Source organism: Bombus terrestris, chromosome 5 (genome assembly GCF_910591885.1).
Source record: "Bombus terrestris chromosome 5, iyBomTerr1.2, whole genome shotgun sequence".
NCBI classification, from domain to species: domain Eukaryota; kingdom Metazoa; phylum Arthropoda; class Insecta; order Hymenoptera; family Apidae; genus Bombus; species Bombus terrestris.
The window spans coordinates 4,997,685-5,020,069 of NC_063273.1; the positions used below are offsets into that span (position 1 = coordinate 4,997,685).

Consider the following 22,385-nt stretch of genomic DNA (forward strand, 5'->3'; position numbering starts at 1 on the left):
GCTAAACAAAATTGAAACAGAGGTAAAATTATTCTTGTGAGATCTATCATCTGTCTCTCTATTATGTCGTGAACGCTGCCAAGCAACATTGAAACTCATTACCGCCGCAAAAATTCTCTCTTCAGGGAATACATGACGCCATACTACTCCTATCACTATTTTACTCTTCTTATCGAGTCTACAGGTCGCTGTATACAAATGGAGGTGAGATAGGCGCGACGCGAAGAGACCAGTAGGAGAGAAGAATAGGAGAAAATTCATGTCATGTGATATACGAAACGTAGGGGTAGAATGGGAGAATGTGAGGAAATTTTCCGAAAATTCTGACTGGAACTGACCTATCCTACCGAATAAGGGTTTATAATTCATCTTTTGATTGTATTTCGTACGTGCATCGTCCGAGATAAGAAACTTAAACAGTAATCGAATGCCCATTGCTGGAAGCTCGTTCCGGAAAATGTCCGGCATTGTCTGTAAGCATCGAGTGTAATGGTATACAAATTTTCAGGCAATTCCTAATCTTCGGAATTGTGCCGGAAAAAGTTAACAGATAATTTAAAGATATTAATGCATATACTAATGCATTAATGCATGAATACATACATGTCGACGAAAACATATGGCCTCAGACATATCGTGAAAGTATTAGTGACAAATAAGTTGTCTCTCAATGTGGCATAATTATTTGACTTGTACTTAATTAAGTAGTTTAAGACGTTCTAAAAGAGCTTAATGTTAAGCAAAATAGACACTCGGTATTTGAAAAATGTTTAGTCTAACAGAATTTGAACAAGGCTTCACATTTTCTACTCGCGTTAAACAAAAATAAATAGTCCTTGTACGAGTTTGTCGACAAGCTATTTGTCAATGACTGTCATAATTTCAGATAATGGTCAATTTAAAAGTATTATTCTGTTATTTTACCTGTATACTCGAAATTATTCATTTATCATTTCCTTACGTATCGATGTTATAAAACTGCAAGTATAAAAGAGGGTGTAGGGAAACACACAATAGTCAGTTGAGCAGAACGAAGCCTACCGAGCGTAGTTTTGCAACTGTAATTGGCTACAATCCTCCTCGACAATATGGTACGTTCCTACTCTTATTTTACAAATTACCGCGTACAAACAGATTATTTTAACGTGTTTATCGGATCACCACTATGCCTTCTGTTCTAACCATATTGCTCACAATTGCAGTCGAGCCTTCTCGATTTGCCGTTTTCAAATCTGCAATGTGCCGATCCCTACCTAGGGGGTCCTCAGCTTTCGGATGTTTGCTCTGCAAACAACGGAGTAATGCTGCTGACGATTTTCAACATACTGTTAGCGGGAAATCCGGAAGTTGGTGAGCCGTGCAAGCGCGTGAGACCAGTCAAGGAGCCAGACCTTATTTACGATTTTATCGTTGTCGGTTGTAAGTTGTGAAAAGCTTTGAAATCAATCGTCTATCGAGCATTTATCAAACAATTATTATCTGGCATTTACGCGAAATTCTACTCGTACGTTTCGCGTTTAGCCGGCGCTGGTGGAGCTGCAGTGGCTGGAAGACTGAGCGAAGTCAAAGATTGGAAAGTTTTACTGGTCGAAGCAGGTCCCGATGAACCGGCAGGAGCTGAAATACCCAGCAATCTTCTGCTTTACCTCGGTAATTAATTTCATTCGATCGTAGCGACGATTTATACGAAAAATGCGTTTAATCGAATGAAAACGTGTTACGTATAGGCGGCGAGTTGGACTGGAAATACAAAACGACGAACGAAACGAACGCCTGCCTCAGTACGAATGGAAGATGCGCCTGGCCTCGGGGTAAGAATCTCGGAGGAACGACGCTCCACCATGGTATGGCGTATCATAGAGGTCATCCTAAGGATTACGAGAAGTGGGTAGAACTAGGAGCCGAAGGATGGGGTTGGAAAGACGTACGTTCGTTTATCGATATTTGTAGCGCTATTAGGTGGATCGTCAGGAAATCTTGTTCAACTTTCGTAATATGTTCCTTGCAGGTGCTACCGTATTATCTCAAGTCGGAGAATAACACGGAAATTGGTAGAGTTAGCGCGAAAGATCATGCCACCGGAGGTCCTATGACCGTGCAACGGTTCGTTGATCCGAAATATCTTCATTTCTGTCATATTTTGAAAATTATTTCTTTCGATAGACGTTTCGAATTAATATCCGAATGTCGACAGGTTCCCATATCAACCTCCTTTCGCTTGGCATATCCTGCAAGCAGCGGACGAAGTAGGTTTCGGCGTTTCCGAAGATTTTGCCGGAGAAAAAATGACAGGTTTCACTATAGCTCAAACTATCAGTGAAGATGGTGTGAGACAGACCAGCGTTAGATCGTTTATTACACCCGTCGCGTATCGTAAGAATCTTCACGTAGCCGTGAACGCCACCGTTACCAAAGTTAGAACCATTGGCAAGAAAGTGACAGGAGTCGATGTGTTATTGGTGCGACGTTGTATCAAACTTATGACATCACGTCCTTATGGCTTTTTCATCGTTTAACCTCGATGTTGATCTTATTCGCAGAATGGAAAGAAGCGCATCATAAGGGCAAAACGCGAAGTGATTTTGTCAGCGGGAGCAATAAACTCACCCCAGCTATTGATGTTGTCCGGAATTGGACCTAAGGAACACTTGAAATCCAAGAAGATTCCCGTAGTGATGGATCTACCAGGCGTTGGTGAAAATCTTCACAACCACCAATCCTATGGTCTAACATTCACTCTGGATGAAACTTATTATCCAGTGTTCAACGAAAGTAACATCGAACAGTACATTAGAGACCAAACTGGACCACTCTCTAGCACAGGCTTGGCTCAAGTTAGTGGAATATTGACATCCAATTTCACTACCCCGGATGATCCAGATATCCAGGTATTCTTTTCCGGCTACCAAGCAATGTGCGAACCTATAAATGGTATACACTTGGCCGCGATAGAAAACAAGATGGCTGTTGAATTTACGGCCGTGAATCTACAACCAACGAGCAGAGGTGAACTGTCTTTGCCTCGATATCGTAAAATACTTCATTTTCTTCGCTCGATTCATGCGCATCGCTCGAATTTTGTCTGTAGGTCGCATTACGTTGAACAGCAACGATCCACTCGATCCACCTGTTATCTGGAGTAACGATTTAGGAACCGAACACGATCGCAGCGTCTTAGTTCAAGGAATCAAACACATTATCAAACTATCGAAGGCCCCGATCATGCGAAAGCTAGGTTTGAAGCGTCAACACGTGGCAATACCAGCGTGCGCAGGTTTTAAGCCAAACAGCTATGAATTTTGGGAATGTGCTATACGTTGGAACACAAGACCGGAAAATCATCAGACCGGCACCGCCAGAATGGGCCCGCGTTCGGATCCGATGACCGTGGTAGATACTCAACTCAAGGTACACGGTATCAAAGGACTGAGAGTAGCCGATGCGTCAGTTATGCCTACGGTACGTTTTCCATATTTCTCGTTAAATTACCTTCGACATTTCATCGACTCTGTATATTTTATTTTATTATTTTCTTCGAACGCGTTTCATAGGTGGTTTCTGGTAATCCTGTTGCCTCGGTCAACATGGTCGGAGAAAGAGCCGCAGACTTTATCAAACAAGACTGGGGAGTCAGAATATAACGGAAACGTCAATTATGGAAAGAAAAACGAAATTATAATGGCCATTAATATGACAATATAAATTCTATTTTGCGATACATTTTTTTTTCTCTTAATCCCTTCCAATCAAAAATCGAAATCCGACAGGAACGAACGCTCGTTTGGTTGACATCGCGTAATTCCACGCGTACAAATTTCACTCGAATCGAATCGAGTTAGTTTCGAAGTTGGGTGGAACGGTTATAAAAGAGAACAATGATCGTTAAGTCCAAGTGACTTAAGTTATTCGGTAAACGGTGCTGCTGACTAATTCGGTGCAGTCGATATAAAGGAAAACCGTTGGAGATTGGACGGGCACGAAGACGACGCGACACTCCTCATCAAACACTCTACACTCCAAGACTTTAAACTCCTCGTGATTTCGCGAGGATCTCAAACTTCTATCCACCTCGTTCGAAAACGAATATTTACCTTCGCCGGAGTGGCGTGTGCGCGCGCGCGCGCATCTGCACTTGGAACGCTGCAGATGACGGTGAGTCTGGCGGCGTCGCGAGAAAGGGTCGCGATCCGCTAGCTGAGAAACTAATTTCGTTGACTGTTCCCGAAGTACAATAAAGGGCAATAACGCAGTTTAATTAAAATTAATAACGATACCGTTGGATGCATTCGAGATTGAAGAATGGCCGGTGGAAAAGGTCGGGCCGCGATATTGTCTGGCAGGATTATTAAAGTAAAAACGAAGAAGAGAAAGGAGAAACGAACGGCGGAGGAGGTCACATCGGTGGAACGAAGTAGCCTCCCAAGTCGAGAAAACGATGGAAGCTAGAAGCATGGAGAAGTGCACTTGACCTCCTTGGAGTCGTGGCCGCATACGCCTGTACGTTCCGTGCTGGCAAGAACGTATTCGCTAACCCTTATCCGACCTCAGTGGCTGTTCAACCGCGTCCAAATCTTCCCACGATCAGATACGTCTCCTTCGAGCGTACGTTAGATCCGAACGTTCTCTGCACAACAATGGTAAACAATAAAGATTCTTTGCTGTACTGCCGATTGGTTAACGACCGTTTGTATGGCCGCTTCAAAGCGTTAACGATCGCTTCGAATGCTCGACGACGTACCTGCCCCGCGCAACGCCGAAGAAATTCTTATTGTTTGGATAAAAATTCGCGTTACCTCGAGCGAACCAGAGGAATCGGGCTTTGTGGATTATAGCGTCCGGCTCGTTTGCACGATAAAAACGTTGGCCGACCGTCGACGGTCGTTAAACCGATGCTTTCGAGCTTCCACGTAATCCGAACTCGTCGCGCTCATGGAAACTAATTAACGTTATTCGAGAAAAAAGAAGAAACACCGGTCCAACAATCTTTTGCTTTTGTTGGAAAAGACTGGAGAACACGGACGAATAACAACGGCCTCAAAGCTTTGCGCCGAGATGGGTTCGCCACGATTGAAACACTCTCGGCGAAAATACGAAAAGTCCGATCGCGAATAGGTTAATTTATTTAAAGTATGCATTCAGGGCAACCGGCAAAGCAGTCCTTGGATCGTAGCGGCCTTACAGCCAGCGACATACCTTTACATTCACTCTGAAAATGGCAGTTGGGTTCGATTTAACGTTGCCGTAATACAGCGTAACCTATGCGTCGCATTTGCGAAGGTAATTCCAATGTCACCACGGCTGTTCCACGCGGTATCGCTGTATCGCTATTTATTGCGAAACGATTCCCAAGATCGGAATCGTTGCACGCGTTCGCTGAAAATACCACTCATTGTTCCGTCTATCCATTACGCGTACAGTGCATAGCCCAGTACGAGTAAATGAAATCAGTCGCGGCATTTCATCGTTCATCGAATTTGTTCGAGAAACGTGTCGAGACGTTCGTTACTACGATTTTCCAGCTTCCCACGCGGCAAATCGCGAAATAATCACGCTGCTTCGAATGTATCGAAGCGCCAGCGATAGAAAAAGTTGCATCGTGCGTAAGCTATATTTCATCCTTTCTCTTTACAAATGAAAATAAACGCCGAGATCGTTACACGCGATCGTTTTCATTTACGCGAATCAACTTGTATTTATCGAAGTGTGTAGCATCCGTTTCAACGTGTAACGCCTTTATCGATGCGTTGCCGGTCACGTCGCAAAATTATTTCACCGAACGATGTACCGATGCGGCCGGTCCTGTTTTAGGAATACACGCGATTTAACAGAGGGTTTAATCGAATCGTAACGCGAGAATCGAGGGTGGCTTAAGTGTTAACTGTTTGATGGAGATTTCGTCCAATTTGCTATGGATTTAGATGCGTGCATTCAATTATCTACACGCGCGTTACAGCGAGCGCCACTTAATCCCCGGGCGATCCATTAACTGTAAACTATGGAATTATTAAAGCGAATCACCTGGCGATACGCCATCCCTGCTGAAACTTACGATAGCACTTTCCCTTCCGAAGTACCGTCGCTATAGTCAAAATTCCAGCCAGACACGTTCTTTGTAATCGTCAAGAGGGCAACGTGACTACGTAATTCATAAAAGAGCAGTAGCGTTTCGACGTTCATCGACACGGCGAAAGCTACGAATAGTTAAAAGAGAAAGAGAGAGAGAGAGAGAACTTGCATCTATTTTCCAAGAAATTAAAGGACCGGCTTTTCGCCAAGAAAGATCCTCGCGGAATCTCGTAGCAGGCACGAACGACGAAAGGTTGAACACATGATGATATAAACAAATTATAAATAAAACATCGAACATCTGAAAGACGCGTGTGGGTGGCCAAATGTGTCGTACACGATCCGCGATGTCGCGCCTCGTCGCCTACCATCGTTCCCACCGTCCTCGTGGTCGTCGTCTTGTTCGTTGTCGTTGTGCCAGCGTTGCAGCGGTGTAACGACTGCTTTGAATTTCATGAGGGTGCGAATGAATTCATGGTGGAATGGCGCGCGTGGGTTTGCCCCCGGAGACTCGACGACTTAGAACGTCCTCATTCTTCCTTCGGTCTCGCCAGTTGGAAAATCTGCAGGAATCCAAGCGTAATTGAGAAAATAATAACTATGTGTATTATCCGGTAAGACCATCGATCGATGAAACGAAACCAGCAGCCACTGTCCACGAGTTTCCTAGGGAATCCAAGGAGGAGCTTAAAGGGTAGAAAATATCGCTGGATGTTTGAACAAGATGGAACGGCGAAGCCGGACCAGCCGCGTGACATCACGCGCGGTAGTAATCTGTCGAATCCCGAAGGTTGGTCGATGCAGCGCTGGGAGCGCGACGAACGAGCCGCATAATGCGCTTTGTCGCGTAGCCGTGCTGCGACGCGTGCACCAAGTTTGTTTACCGGGGCTTTTTGGTGGATCGAGGGTGCACACGCGGCGCGCCGTGAACGCGCGATCGCAACACCGTCTCGCAATGGCGCACGACGAAGCCTCCGTCTAAAGACCGAGGTTCGTTACTCTCGCACGAACAGCAACCGCTGTTACAAAAGGGAAAGGAAAAGAAGAATCGCGGGACGAGGACGGATCGTGGAAACCCGGTTAAAGAAAAGCATAGCAGCAGCAGCAGCAGCAGCAGCGTTCAACACGGACGCGCCCGTTCCTTTCCTTTCTTCCTTCTTGCCCCTTCCTCGCCGCGGTCGACTCTTGTTTCCTCAGACGGATCCAGACCTCGTCGGCAGTTGTCTCCATTCGCGACGTCATCTCGAGTAATTGCGGTTGCATAGAATAGCAGCGTAACGCGCAAATGCGCTTTGCAATTCGAACAAGAGTTTCGGCTGTGAGACTTAAACACCGTTTGTCGTCTCGCCTCGTCCCGTCTCGCCTTACTGCGAGAAAGCTCCGAAGACATTCGTCGGTTATCCACGAGAAAGATTTGTTTCGTGTGTAACGTAATTATACGAAGTTATCGGTGTTTCGGATGACTGATTCGCGTCGGATGCTGTCTTAAAGCGTTTAAACCTCGTCTAGAGGTAGAGAGAGGGTTGGCGCGCTCGTTTCACGCACACGCTGTTTCCCATTCGTGACACGATTCGGCTAATAACTTGGACGGAACGAAACTCAATTTCGTTTCTCGTGAAAAAAACGTGGCACAGTAAAGAATCAAGAACTGAAAGTACACTGGGGAGCGGAATTAAGGGCGGAAAGTAATACGAGCGGATTATTAAAAACCGCGATAGGAAGAGCACAAAAGCCTCTGAAAAAATAGGGTTGAATGCAGCTGGCTCGTTTTAGTATTCCCAGGCGAAGCGGTGGAAACGCGATAGGTAATTAACCTCGTTGCCGGTAGCCGGGACGTGCGAAGGTTCTTCTTGATTTTCTTACACAGCCGTTCGCGAGTAAATGCGTACAAATACGACGTTACTATCTTGAAATTGTTTGGGCCAGCCAACTGCAGAGAGCAACCATTACCGACGATAGCTGGCCTCGAGGGAACAGGTTCTTACCAACCGCGTCAATAATGCAAACGCGTGTAAGCCGTGGGATATAAGCAAGCCCGTAAATATTGCGCCGCGACGCTGATGGTCGGGGAAACAACGCAAGCAAAATGTACGTGAGTAGCCTGAAGAAACTACAGGGATGGGAGGACGAATCTGGTCAAACGCGCGTCATTTACCGATCTCGATCGTTTCACTGTGTTTATGCCAGCCGCAGAAATCGATACGCGTCCAAAGGTATCCACGAAAATCGTCGTTGAGGCGAAGAAATAGCATAAAGGGATCTCGGTTTTTGCCCGATTTCGTTGCTTCGCCCGTGGTATCCTTCCCGCGAGAATCGAGTTTCAACGCGTCCGGCGTGATCCTATCCGGCGCATAATTTTATTATCGTCGTTTTACGCTGTCACGCCGCATCCAAGCGTTGAAAAATCCTCGCGGCACGCCGCCCGTAATGGCGGTTATTAAGAATAATGATTGCTGGGCGGAAGTCTACAGACTGCTACGCGAATACATATTCATGAGAGTAAGTGAATCGGCCAATATCTTACCGTCCACTGTTCCTTTCTCTCTTCTTTTTAAAACGTACACATAGACGGCCGTTTTATAAGCGAGCGACGCTGTCGACGCCGTTTATATACCGCGTCGGATCGTTTTCAGCTTTCTCGTGATAAAAGCGAAACAAATCGCGGCTCTGTGGGTCGCGCGGAAGCGAAACTTTTCCGCCGTTCCGATTCTCTTTTGACGCCTCCGTGTCCGTATCGCGTAAACTCACAGTCTTTCGCCTTTTGCCTTTTATTCGTTCTCGGTGGCACGCCGCGGTCCGTGACCTTTTACGTTTCCGTCTAATAGAACGGGATCATTCGATAATCCGCTAGGCATTGCGTCACGTCGTTTCAAAAGGTAAAGGTGAATCGCGATTAAATGAATCCGACAGAAAATCGAAAAGAACGAACCGCTAGACGAGATCGACGATCGAGATGCCGCGAAGCAAACATCTGTAACGCGTGTCTTCGTAGCTTTCTTTCCAGACATTTCGATTCTCCTTCATAGTCGAGAGCAGGTTCCTCTTTTTCTTCGTCTTCATTCAGCGGTCTGGAGTTTTTTATGCCGCTGGATTTACGCCTGCAGCTTTATTTATTCACGCTTTAATTACCGTCCCGAGTCTCCCGTAGCCGAGTGTCCGGGCACGTGGATGCACCCCGAAACGAGAAACTTCAGGGTGGCAGCGAGATTAATGGGCTTGGTTAGCGTTCTTCACCCCCACGCGAGAGACGCGTGAGAAATTTGCGTAGTATACACGCGTATACACATATTTAGGAAGGAAAAAAGAAATGGAGGGGAATCGCGGCGGCGCAGAAGAGAAAAATGATAAAAGTAACAGGGACGAGTAATGTCGTTATTCATCGGGAGCCCGGTGTTTCCTACGTTGTCTCGGAATGACGTTGGCCAGGGCTTTTCAGGGCTCTCTTTGTTCTAGAAACAAACGGTCGACCCGTGAAATACTTGACTCCATTTCATCCCTCTTTACGACCTCGATTTCAACCTTCGTGTAAGTCGCTTTGAGAAATTCCTTCCAAAATTTTATCGTACGACGAAATTGCTATCCCGGCACCACCTTCGTTCCCGCTCTTTTACTATGATTCTGTTCGCGGTCGATATTCCGTCAGTCGTCCGCTTCTTTACCTTCTTTTCGATTTTGGTCCACGGAGCGACGATCGGCTCGTTTTCGCGAAGGAATACAGCATTCGAACGTTTCGATGGTATTCTCAACCGGATACTCTCGACGGCGAGGAGTTTTGACTGTCGTGGCGGAGTCTCGAGACGGCTTTCTCTCGCATCTGGCGAAGTAGCGACGCGCGTGAAAAAAGACTCTTTAAAGGGAGAAGCTGGAGAAAGGCGAGTTTTCGCATTCGTTGGCGAGGTTCTCGACGACGAGGATGATGCAAGTAGCCCAAGAAGATACTATCGAGCAGAGTCGAGGACCGGTCGAAGAGGGCAAGGGGCGGTCGGCATTCATCCGAGTAGATAACATCGCTTGTTAAATCCACCCTTGCCACCGGTGTAGTCAGCACGCTTACCTGGTGCCCGTCGCTGCTACCAACATCCTACTGACGCGAGATAGCAAGTTCAGTCACTAGCTCATCCGCCCCTTTTACCCTCGATTGTCTACAGTTGCTTCTACGACAATAGCGCGTCATCCGTACGACCACCGCCACTAAGCAACTGCTATTACCGATTTCACCGATCGAACCATCTGTCACCGAACACGAATATTCGTCGTATTGTTCTCGCAATACAGTCGGATCGAAGCTTGTTCGTCGAGCGACCGATCGACCGTATCTCTTTTGCTTCGCTCACCCTTCCATGAATTTCGAAGAACGCGGAGATTGAGAATTTGCGTGAACGTCGCGATTCTACAGATTAGCCTCGTCCGCGATAGCATCGAGAAAAATTTGTTTTTCGCTAAAAAAAGGATTCGATAACGTGACCGCTGTCGAGACGCAGACACGTATCCTACGCCGACCGCTATTAATTTGAAACATTGACGGAATGCTCGCCTGTCCGACGAGATTCCAGCGTAGAAAACGATTATCCCTCGTATTTTAATCTACACAGCGATTCCGTTCTTTTCGTCACGAGAGAAACCATCGATGCCAAAACGAAGCGTCGCGTCGCAGCCAGTCAGCCAGTTTCGAAACGAGAGTATCGATCGTTGTCAGTTCCAGGTACAGGGAAAAGGCTCGGCAATCGAGTCAGCTGTTACGCGTAACGCGGTTAACTGTCGCGTCTGGGCGTCAATATTGATTCACTTTTTTCATTAGAACAAAAGCTATCGATGACGGCCTATCTCGACCACGTTCGAGTGGACGCCGAGTGTCGGACGCTGTCGTTCTCAAAGACCCACTTACTTCTCGCGTTACGATTCGACATTCGATTGCTAACGTTCGACGATGATTAATCGCGTGCTTGCCACTACCGAGCTTTTGCCAGTGCGTTCGTCCAAAGAATCGCAATTTTCTTTCGCGCGAATACTTGTCGTGGAAAATACTCGTATTTCGAAAAATCGATGTGAATTTATGGTTATTCGCGAGGTTTATCCACGCTACTCACGGCATAAAGTGCATAAGAGTAACGTAAAACCGGTTAATGGTACAAAGTCAGCTGCAGATGGATAATAAAAAAACGCGTAAAAACGACGCATACGAATTCATGCACCAATAATCCTCCTCATCTTCGAATTAGAAAACACGAAACACAAGCGGGTGTGCTTGCATTTAATTCACTTGGTTATAGTCCTCTTAACAAGAAACGATTGTCCTTATTGTTTGCAAAATACAACCAGAATGATGGTCCTCTCGTTTGTGCAGAGTATTCGCCACGAATGGCCACTTAAGAAGAGAAACAGCGCATCCTTTATTCCAGCGCAATCATTGAAGATAGATCGCTCACAATGCCAACACATTTCCCCCGCTTCTTGCGAGATACAAACGACGTCCGAAATAAAGCGACGCATCGACGCGTATGACATCTTGGCTCAAACTACGAGAGCAACGAAAAATATTATCTAGGGCAATCTGGGGTAATGTTCGAACGGTGAAAGGAGAAATAGAGGCATAGGACGCGACACCTTAATGGCACCGATTTGTTCAACGACGAGGACCGTTTGCCCCAATTTGCGATCAGGATTCGGTAGAGCCCTTTATAGTTTCCGTGTTACGAGGGGTTCGAAGGGTGGCAAAATAAATAAAGCGTCCTGTCACTCTATCCCTGTCTCAGAGTCCTTGACCGACGAGTGGCATCGGGTCCACAGGCTTGAAATCGGTAAAATTTCTTTCTTTTCGAAAGACTGGGCACGAACCGTTTCGAAATCCTCGAATATCCTCGTTACGATACACGCAATACCGAAACTGATCTCGTATCGTTGTAGCACCGTTCAAATATAAAATCGCACAGATACCAGAGACAATCTGGAACATTTCATTTCATCAGGAACGTCGATTCGGTACGACGTTTCCTATTCACGAGAATTTATGTGACAGAGAGGCGAAAAATTGCGAGCAAATTAGCTAACGCGTTCGGTTATTAACTGCATTGAAATCGGCTTATCAAAGAATTGTCGCGGAGCAATGTGACAGAGGAAATTGGTGAAAAGCTCTTTACGCAAGGCGAACCTCAAAGGCCTCTCGTGTTTCTGAAAAACCTTCTTTGTTAAAATACTCCTTGGTGTACCATTCACCGAAAGTTCGCCAAAGACCCGCTAGACTATTCATTTATTTATGCTTCCTCGCTAGGATCTCCTGACTCGTGGATGAATTTTTTTTCAGGACGGAAACGCTGTCCCGTAAAAAGAGTCGACTACAAAAGAATTGAATGCTGAAAACGGGTCGATCGACTTTTTTTCCATACGAGAACGATCAACGAGAATCACGAATATCTTTTGACCGCTCACCCCTATTTTTGCTATATTTTTCACCATCGCCGTGTCCTAACGGGTGGAGGGGGAGAAAAAGACGAAAAGGAAAATGAAAAAGAGAACGAAAGGAAAATCGAGAGGCAGAAAAATAAGCGGCACGTCGAAGAGAATGATTTCGACCGTACTGCGACACAGTTTCAATGCGAAATTAATAGACACAGGCCGGCGCCGTGTGTGTCACGTATTTGCTCAAGCTGAACAGCGCATTTTTTGCAGAACAAAATTGCAGCTTAATACAATTGCAATCTGTGACGCGCAGGTACGAACACGCGAATTGGGAACTTCTTGTCCCCTCGGGTATGTCCATATTGTCCATAGACCGACCAAAAAGCGAACAGCGCTGGAGAGAGAGAGAGAGAGATCGAAGAGGGAGAATGTAAAGGTTCCAGGAGCGACAGAGGATGGCAGAGGGGAGAATAGAGAAAAGGAAGATGACGCACATGTGCATCTACGCGAAACCGGAAACGGGTACGACGGAAACAAGGCGAAAAAGGATGGTAACGGGAAACTAATGGCAGGCGCAACGGTTGGTCACCGCAACGGAACCGCGCGATACATAAATTCCCTGCTTGACGAGCGTCGTTGTTTTTGCGTTTTACGAAGCGCAACAATATTTGTACATTTGTCCTGCGCGATCGGTGTCACCAGTCGCGTTCCGCGACCAACAATCCATGCCCTGAAAACACGAATATCGCGATGATTATTGGAGGATTCCACGATTTCATCGACACTCACCCTCTCCGCGACTCGTTTCGATTTCCATCTCGATGCCGAAGGACGCTGTTAAGGATCGAACTCCGTAAGCTCGATGTTAACTTCGAAATTATTAACGACACGCTGAACATTTTGATACGATACCGCAAGCGTGCAACGAAGTATCGTAAAATTGCGGCCACCATGAAGAATGTTCGATAACTGATCTAGAATACATACCCAGGCGCTAATTACCAAACGTAAACGGCTGCTCTAAAATTATGTAACGAGCTCCAATATTTGTTGGCTATTGTTATTGGGTCGCGAGTTACTTTTCGCGCAAACTTTCGTAATAACGATGATCACCGCTAACGAGTCGCTGGGTTAGCCAGCGTTAATCAATTTCCTAGCGCAGTCGAGGTATCGGCGTTTCAACGGCGTTCGACGACTACACGCCGTATTCTGTCGCAAGACCTATCGGCCTACGAAACTGTTGTTCAACATAATTGGACCAACGAAACGACGACGATGCTAGCCAAAGAAGGGATCGGTGAAAAAACCGGCATCATTTCCAAGCCACTAACTACGAACGATAAGCGCTGCTGCGAACGACCCACTTTTCTCGCCGTTCCATATATAACGAAAGGCGTACGCCCCTCGGTAACTTTACTTTCCTTCCGCTCGGCGTAACCTCCATCCCCTAAACCCCTCCCGCCCCTTTTCTTGCCCCAAACGAGCCATTCTCTTCGTCATTAACGTGCCAATTTTTTTTCATTCTTTTTCCTTCCTTCGTTTGTGCTTTCCCTTCTCATGATGGTGCTTCCGTTATACGTCGACCCGACCGAATTATGTATGCGGCTAACAATACGTCTTTTTATAAACAATCGCGACGGCTGCCGCACGATTTTTATTCTTCCTTTTATTATCCTTCTTTTTTTTTGTTCGAGCTTATCGTATTATCGAGTTAAAAAAAAAAACGCATTAACGATTGGTCGAGATATGACAGGCACGACCGCGATAACGCGACGTTCGACGAATCGCCGCGTTAAGCTCGTGACGGCCAGTGACGCGTTACATATACGATTTTTGATTTATGACGGTAGGAAAAAGCGATTCTTTCTTTCGTGGATGATGCAGCGGGGGTTCGCCGCACATATCAACTGGCGTATTTTCTGGGCGTAATCAACGCGTGCAGAAAATTAGCTGCGTTATTGCATGCATTTTTAAACGAGGAATAACATAGTCGTTGGCAGCCGTGACGGTGGCAATGGCAGTAGCAGTAGAAAGGACGGTAACTCGTGACAGTAGCGACAACCGAGCGAACGATCCGCTTTCGAGTGCAAACCCGTCCTATGCAACCATTATCGTTATTATTATCAATTGAAACGCGTTTCGAGATCAGTATCGGCATAATTACGGCCGGTAATGACTTGGTGGTTAATTGGCTACTGGGCAAATCGATTTTCGATAATCCGTCAAAGAGGTGCCGTCGATCGGCTTTATCGTCGCTTGGATAGCTGGTCGAGAATGTGCGCAATTAGAGCAACCTCTGTGCGCTTTATTTTTGTATTCGCGCGTCATCCCTCTGCACCTCCACCGGCCAAGCATCGCAAAAGCTCATGCATCCACGAATTCCGTTCTTCGGAAAAATCGAAATCGTGGCTGACGCGATATCTTGCTAAACTGACAGCACGTTGTCGGTCAAAAGATTCCTAAAAAAAAAACGGGACGCGTGTTCGGTACGAGGGGACCATAAACGCACAGACTTGCTAAAGAGGAACGAAATAGAGTAAAGGTAAAACCGGTAAACAGAATTTTTCGTTCGTCATCGATCGAACAGCGTTTCCCATTCGCAATGAGCATAATTCCCACGTGTACGCGATCGCTCTTTCTCTCTTCTGTTCCACTCTGACTTCCGTGCCCATTCTTTCCATACTCCGAACGTTGCGCTTCTTTCCTTCTTCCATTTTAATCCGCGGCAGAGACTAACTGAAGAGAATGCAATATCGCCCGCTCAGCAAAGAATAGCCGGTGTCGCGATACGTGCGCTCATTCGCGAGACTGCGTCGCACCAAAGCGCGTATCGTTCATTTTCTTGGCATTTCATTTATCGTGCCAGCTGCCAAGCAATGGAACGTGTTCGAGAGCAGCTCGCTCTCTTCCTCGTTTCATCGCTTAAATCGCGCACCGGTGTCTCGACTAGCAGCAGCGTTATTCGCTTCGCTTACTCCACCTTATCATTCAACTCGACTTTTACCTCGCGATTAATTATACCAGATTGTTTACACCCGCTATCCTTGTTCTCGATGAATGGACTTGTTTACCTCGATGATTATCATAGATGTTAATTATCGAAACTCGAAAGAGAGCGAGTTGCTCGCACTCGAACGAAGCTCGTGGCAATGCCGCGTTGCTCCGATCGAATCTATCATAGTCGCGTGTCTTTCGTGTACAGACTCGAAATAGAGCGCGAGCTGCCGTTCGCAACCAGCAAAGAACGTTAGATCGTCTAAATCGTTTCTAAACCATCTTATCGCCGCGATCGCTACGATTGCCGCGATCTAAAGGTAAACGCTCGAATCAGGCGAGACACGCGTTCGCGTGACCGGGTTTCTCCGCTTTCCTGGCTTCGTTTCGATGTCGTTGCCTCTGCGTGTACATTACCGCGAATAGTATTTTTCCTAAAAAAAAAAGTAAAAAAAAAAAAAGAAAAACGTCGCGTTTCGGTCCAACTTCTGAAAGAAACGAAGGCTCGGCCGTAAGCAGGATCGCGTGTTTCACTTTGAAAAGCTTTTTCCCAAAGATCCATCTTTGAAAACAAGAGCTCGTTCCTTTTAAATGGCACGGAACTTATCGTTGCGAGGCATTTCCCAAAGGAAGGTACCTAAGACGAATTTTCTATAGTTGCCAAAAGGTTACCGATACGAATCGCATCTTTAACGAGGACGATACGCTTAATCGCACTTAATGATTCCTGAAACAAGTAATTAGTTGCGACAATACTTTCCGACTGCTAAAGTAGCAGGAGGAAAACTTGATGTAAATTTCTCGTTAAAAGAAGCTTTCCAAGTATAAGTACTTTGCGAAGCTACTTTTCGAGCTTCGCACCTTGCATCGTCCCTGTCTCCATGAAATTTGATTTCGCTTTTGCAGCTCGCTAACTTCGTTAAACGGATCTTGCCCCTTTCTTGGCTGGCACAAAATCGAACCCCCTCTCATATTCGCGGTCCAACGTTCGAATGATACGCGTCACGCCGATGCGAATGATGGCTAAATAAAGGATTCGTGTAAGTACTTGCTAAGAAGCTTTAATGTAAATGCACATCCACGAAAGGACGTGGGCGAAAAGGCGATTTGCGAGTCGCGCCAATCGTCGGCCTGGCACTCGCTCTGTATCGGTAGATTTCTATTATGCCTTCATCGTACGCTTTCCACGAGGTTCGTTTCCGACCATCTCCTCCAAACACATTGTTGCCCGACGCGATCTCTCAGATACCGCGCCATTAATTAACTTTAAACGATTCCATGCTATCTTTCGCCATTCTTTCCTCGATCTCGATCATTACTTAACGGAGGTTTCGTAATTCGACAAAATCGTGGAAAAGTAAAATTGCGCGAACGACTCGCCTCTCCTTAGCTATCTATGTCTGGACTACTCCTTGCGAATTGGACGATTGGAATTCACAGAACGAAAATTCGTCTTTGACCGAACGTGTTGCGAAAATCGAGTAGCGAGCGGCCAGTGAAAATTTTATTCGACCCCGGAGCAGCCCTGAATTCTGACAGAAATCGATCCTCCTTGCGCTCGAACGCGATCGCGATACGACTCGGTAGAAAGTAACGCTGGGTTAAAACGAAAGCAACGAACTCGCGACGTGGGCACGAAATCGTGCGGGGAAACTCTCAGTGCGCGATAACGACATAGTCTCGTAAGTGTAGACCGCTGATACCAAAACAGAGAGCCAAGAGATCCAGGCAAATCCTAGTGCTCGCTAATGGAGGCTAGGATTAATTATACGAGGCATATTAATCAGCTATCGCCTTACTTTGAATTGAAACTAATGCGAAGCATCCCTTTGGGGAACGAAGGAGAGACTAATCATGATGGAGTGACTCGTAGCTCTCTGTGACGTGTCTGCGTCTAGTATTTTCCACGGACTAACGTTCGTGAAATTCTACGGCTGGTTTCCACTATGACGTTTTGCGACAACTCGTACAAACACAACGTTCATCTACCTGTGAGTTGGATCGCGTAGTCGGTAATTTTCGTCGGTATCAACAACCGAGTCGAAACGGTGCGGCGCCGCTCATAAAAATTGATACGTAAACGCACGTGGCTAATTTTACTGAAAAAAAGAAAAAGAGAAAGACACTAAACCGAACGAGCGGTATCGCGAAAATTCTTTGGACCTTTGTAATCTGTGTATCACGGTGGCATGTTGATCGACTTGATTCGTGTCACGTGTTTGCTTTCCCGATACTTGCTCTACCGTTGCAAGTTATTCGCGTGTACGAAACCGCAAATAAGGAGAGGGTGAACGCACGGAAACACTAGGGCACAGCCAATTACCCCTTCTGTTAACCTGCTCGTTTTTGTATGAACTCTCGCTAAGCAAACTTTCCTACTTAACACCATCGCGTAAATCGAACGGATAACAAAAGGTGCACATATTTTGCAAAAATATAACGGCCAAACTCGTCGATACCGGACGTGTACTTTGAAATTAGCTACGATACATCATACTGTTCGTCGTTCCCACCAAAGTACCGCAGTTTCGGACAAATCGTTTATAGCCTCAAAGTGTGTTCGCGTTAGAGTTATCCGAAACGTCCTCCGATACTCTTGACACAAAAGAAACTTTGGTCGTGTGAAACCAATCGCCATCCATCGAAGCAAACTCCGCGTGCAATTTGTCAAAAATTTTGCAAGAAATAGAGGTGTTGGCGCGATCCACGTGCGATTAATAACGCGCGATTCGACTGTAAGAGGAACAATAATAAGAAATCGAGAGATAAACAGACGGAACAGCAAACTCGAGTGATGTATCATGGTCGAGCGTAATACCATATACTACTTCTGACTGCCAGGATCGTTCTGCGGAAACGGATAACGTTTCGACGAATCAATTAACGGAATCGTTTACAACTGCTCGAATGATTACCGCGTATTTTTAACCTAACATCGAATAGCATGTCTCTATTGGCGGATATTTCCGCCAAAGGAAGGAATTGATCGCGCGAATTTGCGAACACGCAATCACGGAGGCGAGCGAGCGAATGCAAAAGGGGGTGCGCATAATGCGCACAAAACGGTCGGAACGCACAAAACGGAGATTAATATCGCCGTAATTTGTTGATCAAATATTTATTTCGTGTTTAATTAATCGTTAGCTTTTAATGGCCCTGCCATATTTCCTGGCTTGTTTGGCCGTCTGGCGGTGGGCCGCGGCTATTCTATTATAAATTATAGTAGAATACTATTAGGCGCCTCTGGCGTTTGCCGGTTTTATCAGGACCTGGCGTGAATTATCGACGCGAAACTTACGCATCTCACGACTCGTCCGATAAAAAAATCGTTTTCTAACAGAATAATGCGCCGAACGAAATAGACGTGGAAAAATATCGCAAATTTCACGACTCCGTCGACATTGGCGATGGTCATCGAGCGTCGCTGTGGCAAACAGACGAGAAGAAACTATCTTTGAAGCTCGTTGCCGCGCGAAAGGAGGTCGATACAGTATCGTGGCTGGACTGTACGCGATTTCTCCCTCGCGCCATTCCCCACGGTGTACGTCGGTGGTTGCCGATCCGCAGTCACGCTAGCACTACTAATTGCATGTCCGACCAAAGTATATCACTACTACTGCCACCCTTTATTTCTGACCAACGCTGCACCGAATCCGCTCGTTCCCTCTCTCTTTCTCCTTTCTTGCCAACGGCTCATCACTCTCGCCTTCTCCACAACCAGCCTTACCTACCTGCCTACGTGCTCTATTTCTCTGCCGTGACTATTTCTCTCCCGTTTGCTGTCGCTCCTATCCCACAGCGTGTGTGTTTTCCAGTGCTAAAAGTTACGCGGTGGTTCCTATTCCAGCGTTTTGATCGGTTTCGTCGTAGCTTTTCGCCACGTCCTATTTTAAGCTTCGATATTCACCAACAGTGTCGTTGCTTCGCAACCTATGGCGCTTAAAATTATAGCTAACAAGCCAACGCACCATCGTCTTTCCGCGATATCTCATCCCGCGTCATTCGAGTTCCATCTTTCGCGTTTCACGGCAGAGATACACATTTAGGCTCGCGTCGAATTTGACGCGAATGTGGCGATTTACCTTTGAACGTCTGACGCGTGTTATATTTTTCGATTAATCCGACAGCCTTCGATTCGTTAAGGGACTCCACTCTACGTTCGCAACCATCTTTACTTCGCTTGATCGTTTGCGATTGGAAACTGGCAACGTAATTGCAAAATACATAACAAGCTTCCTGAAAGCGCACGCTGCTGGCTCGCACGGTTTATGCGATTCTCCGGCTGTTCTGGCCTCCCTTGGTCGTTTACCTCTTTCCAGCCCTTTTTCTCCCCTTTTTGTCGCTTCATTCAGCCGGCGTACATCGTGATTATTCCGCCGTCGAAGCGCGAACAATCGATTAACGTATTCATCTTCAGTGGTCGTTATTATGCCGTATTTCTATCGAGATATAAAGAACGGCGCGTCACGTCGTAGCGCGTCCTTTCCCCCTACGTGTACTTTGTAAATCTGCTTACAAATATCGAAGTCCAACAAATTGCCTGCTAAATACCTTCTTCTTTTCGCTTTATTAATTAACGACCGCACTCCGGACATTCGTCGAGAAATAAACAAAAATATTAAATATTTCACAAGGCAATTTTCACGCACGTTGGGAAAGTATCGGAAAATGGAAAGGTATTACGGCCAAGCAACAATTTTCCCCTTATTTTATTAACGGAACAATAGGAGCTATGCATTTTCTCTGGTTGCATCGTTACTATCACGGCGCATTTACAACAATTTTTTAACAACTTTCCGCTAGCGGCGGAATTAGTCTGTTACGGTGTACCATAGCCAATTTTTCTCGGTTTACGCTCTAACGTTATCTCCGCTTCGTCATTAATTTATACCCTTTTCTCGTTCGCTCGCGATGCTCGCTCCATTCTTCAACGGCCACTCCCGTCAACGAAACGTTTCGTCGGAGATATTGCGATACATATACGCCTCGCGGAGTTCCAATTGCTCTCTCGTTCCATCCATTCGCAGTGGCGGCAGCTCACGCTATCTCGCTTCGAGTAAGAGCGGAACCATGTCGAATTCCATAGAAGCTACGATTCATCCCCGTGAAATACATCCGATACATGAAGCGCGTTCGCATACACCGCTCCAGGCAATCAGACAGCAGGAGGACAAAAACGGAAAACAGGGAAAAAGATACAGCGAGCGCCAGTATACATATTCTTTCCGCCTGTATATCTAGCATCATATTTTCTTTATGTACGGCAATCATTTTCTCTCTCATCGAGCCATTATTACGGTTAATTCTGCGAGTACGGTTAACGAGGTGAGAAACGCTATGACCGATCGAGAAAATACCGGATACTTCATCGATACGTTTCCTCGTGATTCCTCGTCGTTACTCGATTTCCTCGGCTACTCGGCCGTTTTATTTGTTACACTAACCCGCGCTTTACTAATTAACCGCTTAATTAACCCTGTACTCGACGGGCGCAACACTTCACTTATCTGCTAATCTCGTTCGAATTTACGATACGCGTGATACGCTGAGACTATGATGTACGCGATTTCGATTGTACAACTTTTTCGACAGACCGGCGATCCTTCGGAACATCCAGGCAACATTTTGCACGTCGTGGCTCGCCATTCGCCAAAGGGGAGGAACTTGTGAATACACGAAACGCGTGCCTTAAGCGCTACGCGAAACCAGCCGAAATACAGAGGCCGAAACCGTGGTGGTTACTTCTGCCCCGTAGAACAGCATTACGACGAGACCAGAATATTTATGTAAAGTCTCGTTCCCCTGTACGGACTGCGGACGTATAATCGGATAACCTGTCAAGCGGCAGTTTACACGAAATATTTACGAGCTCGCGAACACGCGTATACCGTCATCGAGCGAAAAATCCATTGCGAGTAACGAGCCACGCTCAAATTTCAAATAACTCTGTCATCGATCTGCCGGTTTCCGATTCGCCAAGGGTAAATCGTCCAAACATTTGTCAGGATTCGCGCGTACACGCCGACGTACTCTCACCCAGCCGTTCTTCCTAATTTATCTAGCTGACGTTTTACTATCGATTCATCCCTCGGCTCTCGCGAACCACGCGCTTTCCATTACGATATCCAATCCCAGCATTCCACGAAAAATAACGACAACCACTTAAATTATATTCATCAAGCTTCGAAACTGAATCAACTCGTTGCGAACTGCGAATGAAACAATCTCTCTTCAAACGACCCTGTTTCGCGGCGAAATTTTCTCCAGAAACTACTATTTTCTCTTGGATCGCGCGAAACGCCTCCAGCTTCCTCCTCGATGTTCGTACCTGTTGTTCGCGGGATTCGAGTTCGCTCTCGTTACGATTTGATATTTCGAAGCACGAGGAACCGTCGCAACGGTGACGTGAACGCGTACGCCATCGTAAAACGATAGACGTTATCGCCAAGGCGATAAAAGATCTCACGTCGTGGTCGTGAATCGCACCGTGTATTACGCGATCTAAACGACGATTAAAGCAACACAGATAGCACGCGATTAAATAAAACACGCGGCGAGCTTGGCGTGTCGATCGCGCCGCGACAGCTGTTTTTACGGGTCATGACGCGTCGATGGCCGATCGCGTGCCTCAATTAAACCGCATTACCATCCTGCGTAAGATTACGATCTTCACGGCATGGTGATTTCGATCGTTCCGTTGGTCATTCTTGGAGACAAGGAAAAGGGAAGGAGGAAGGAAAGAGAGGAGGGACAGGAGGAGGAATTCAAAGTTAACGAGAAACTACAAACGTGTTTACGTCGTACTGTATCTAGGTGGTTTGGTTATCGGAAAGGCGAACCGAGCCGATTACGATGAGTTGCGGACGAAACTATTGGCAAGTGGAGATGATTAATTGCTGTATCAAGACATCGTTCTTCAAGGAAGATTT

At 46.3% G+C, this 22,385-nt stretch overlaps 2 protein-coding genes across 2 annotated transcripts in view; one reads left to right on the forward strand and one right to left on the reverse strand.

Moving 5' to 3' along the window:
* Positions 1 to 22,385, reverse strand: part of LOC100644170 (nephrin) — a 253,734-nt gene that overhangs the window by 198,477 nt on the left and 32,872 nt on the right. The window lies entirely within an intron of this gene.
* LOC100644055 (glucose dehydrogenase [FAD, quinone]) lies at positions 932 to 3,718 on the forward strand. The gene is made up of 9 exons (XM_048405788.1): positions 932 to 1,091; positions 1,203 to 1,419; positions 1,522 to 1,650; positions 1,728 to 1,924; positions 2,009 to 2,103; positions 2,195 to 2,459; positions 2,541 to 3,006; positions 3,089 to 3,459; positions 3,552 to 3,718. The coding sequence occupies exons 1-9, from the start codon at positions 1,089 to 1,091 to the stop codon at positions 3,639 to 3,641; spliced, it is 1,833 nt and encodes a 610-aa protein (XP_048261745.1). The 5' UTR covers positions 932 to 1,088; the 3' UTR covers positions 3,642 to 3,718.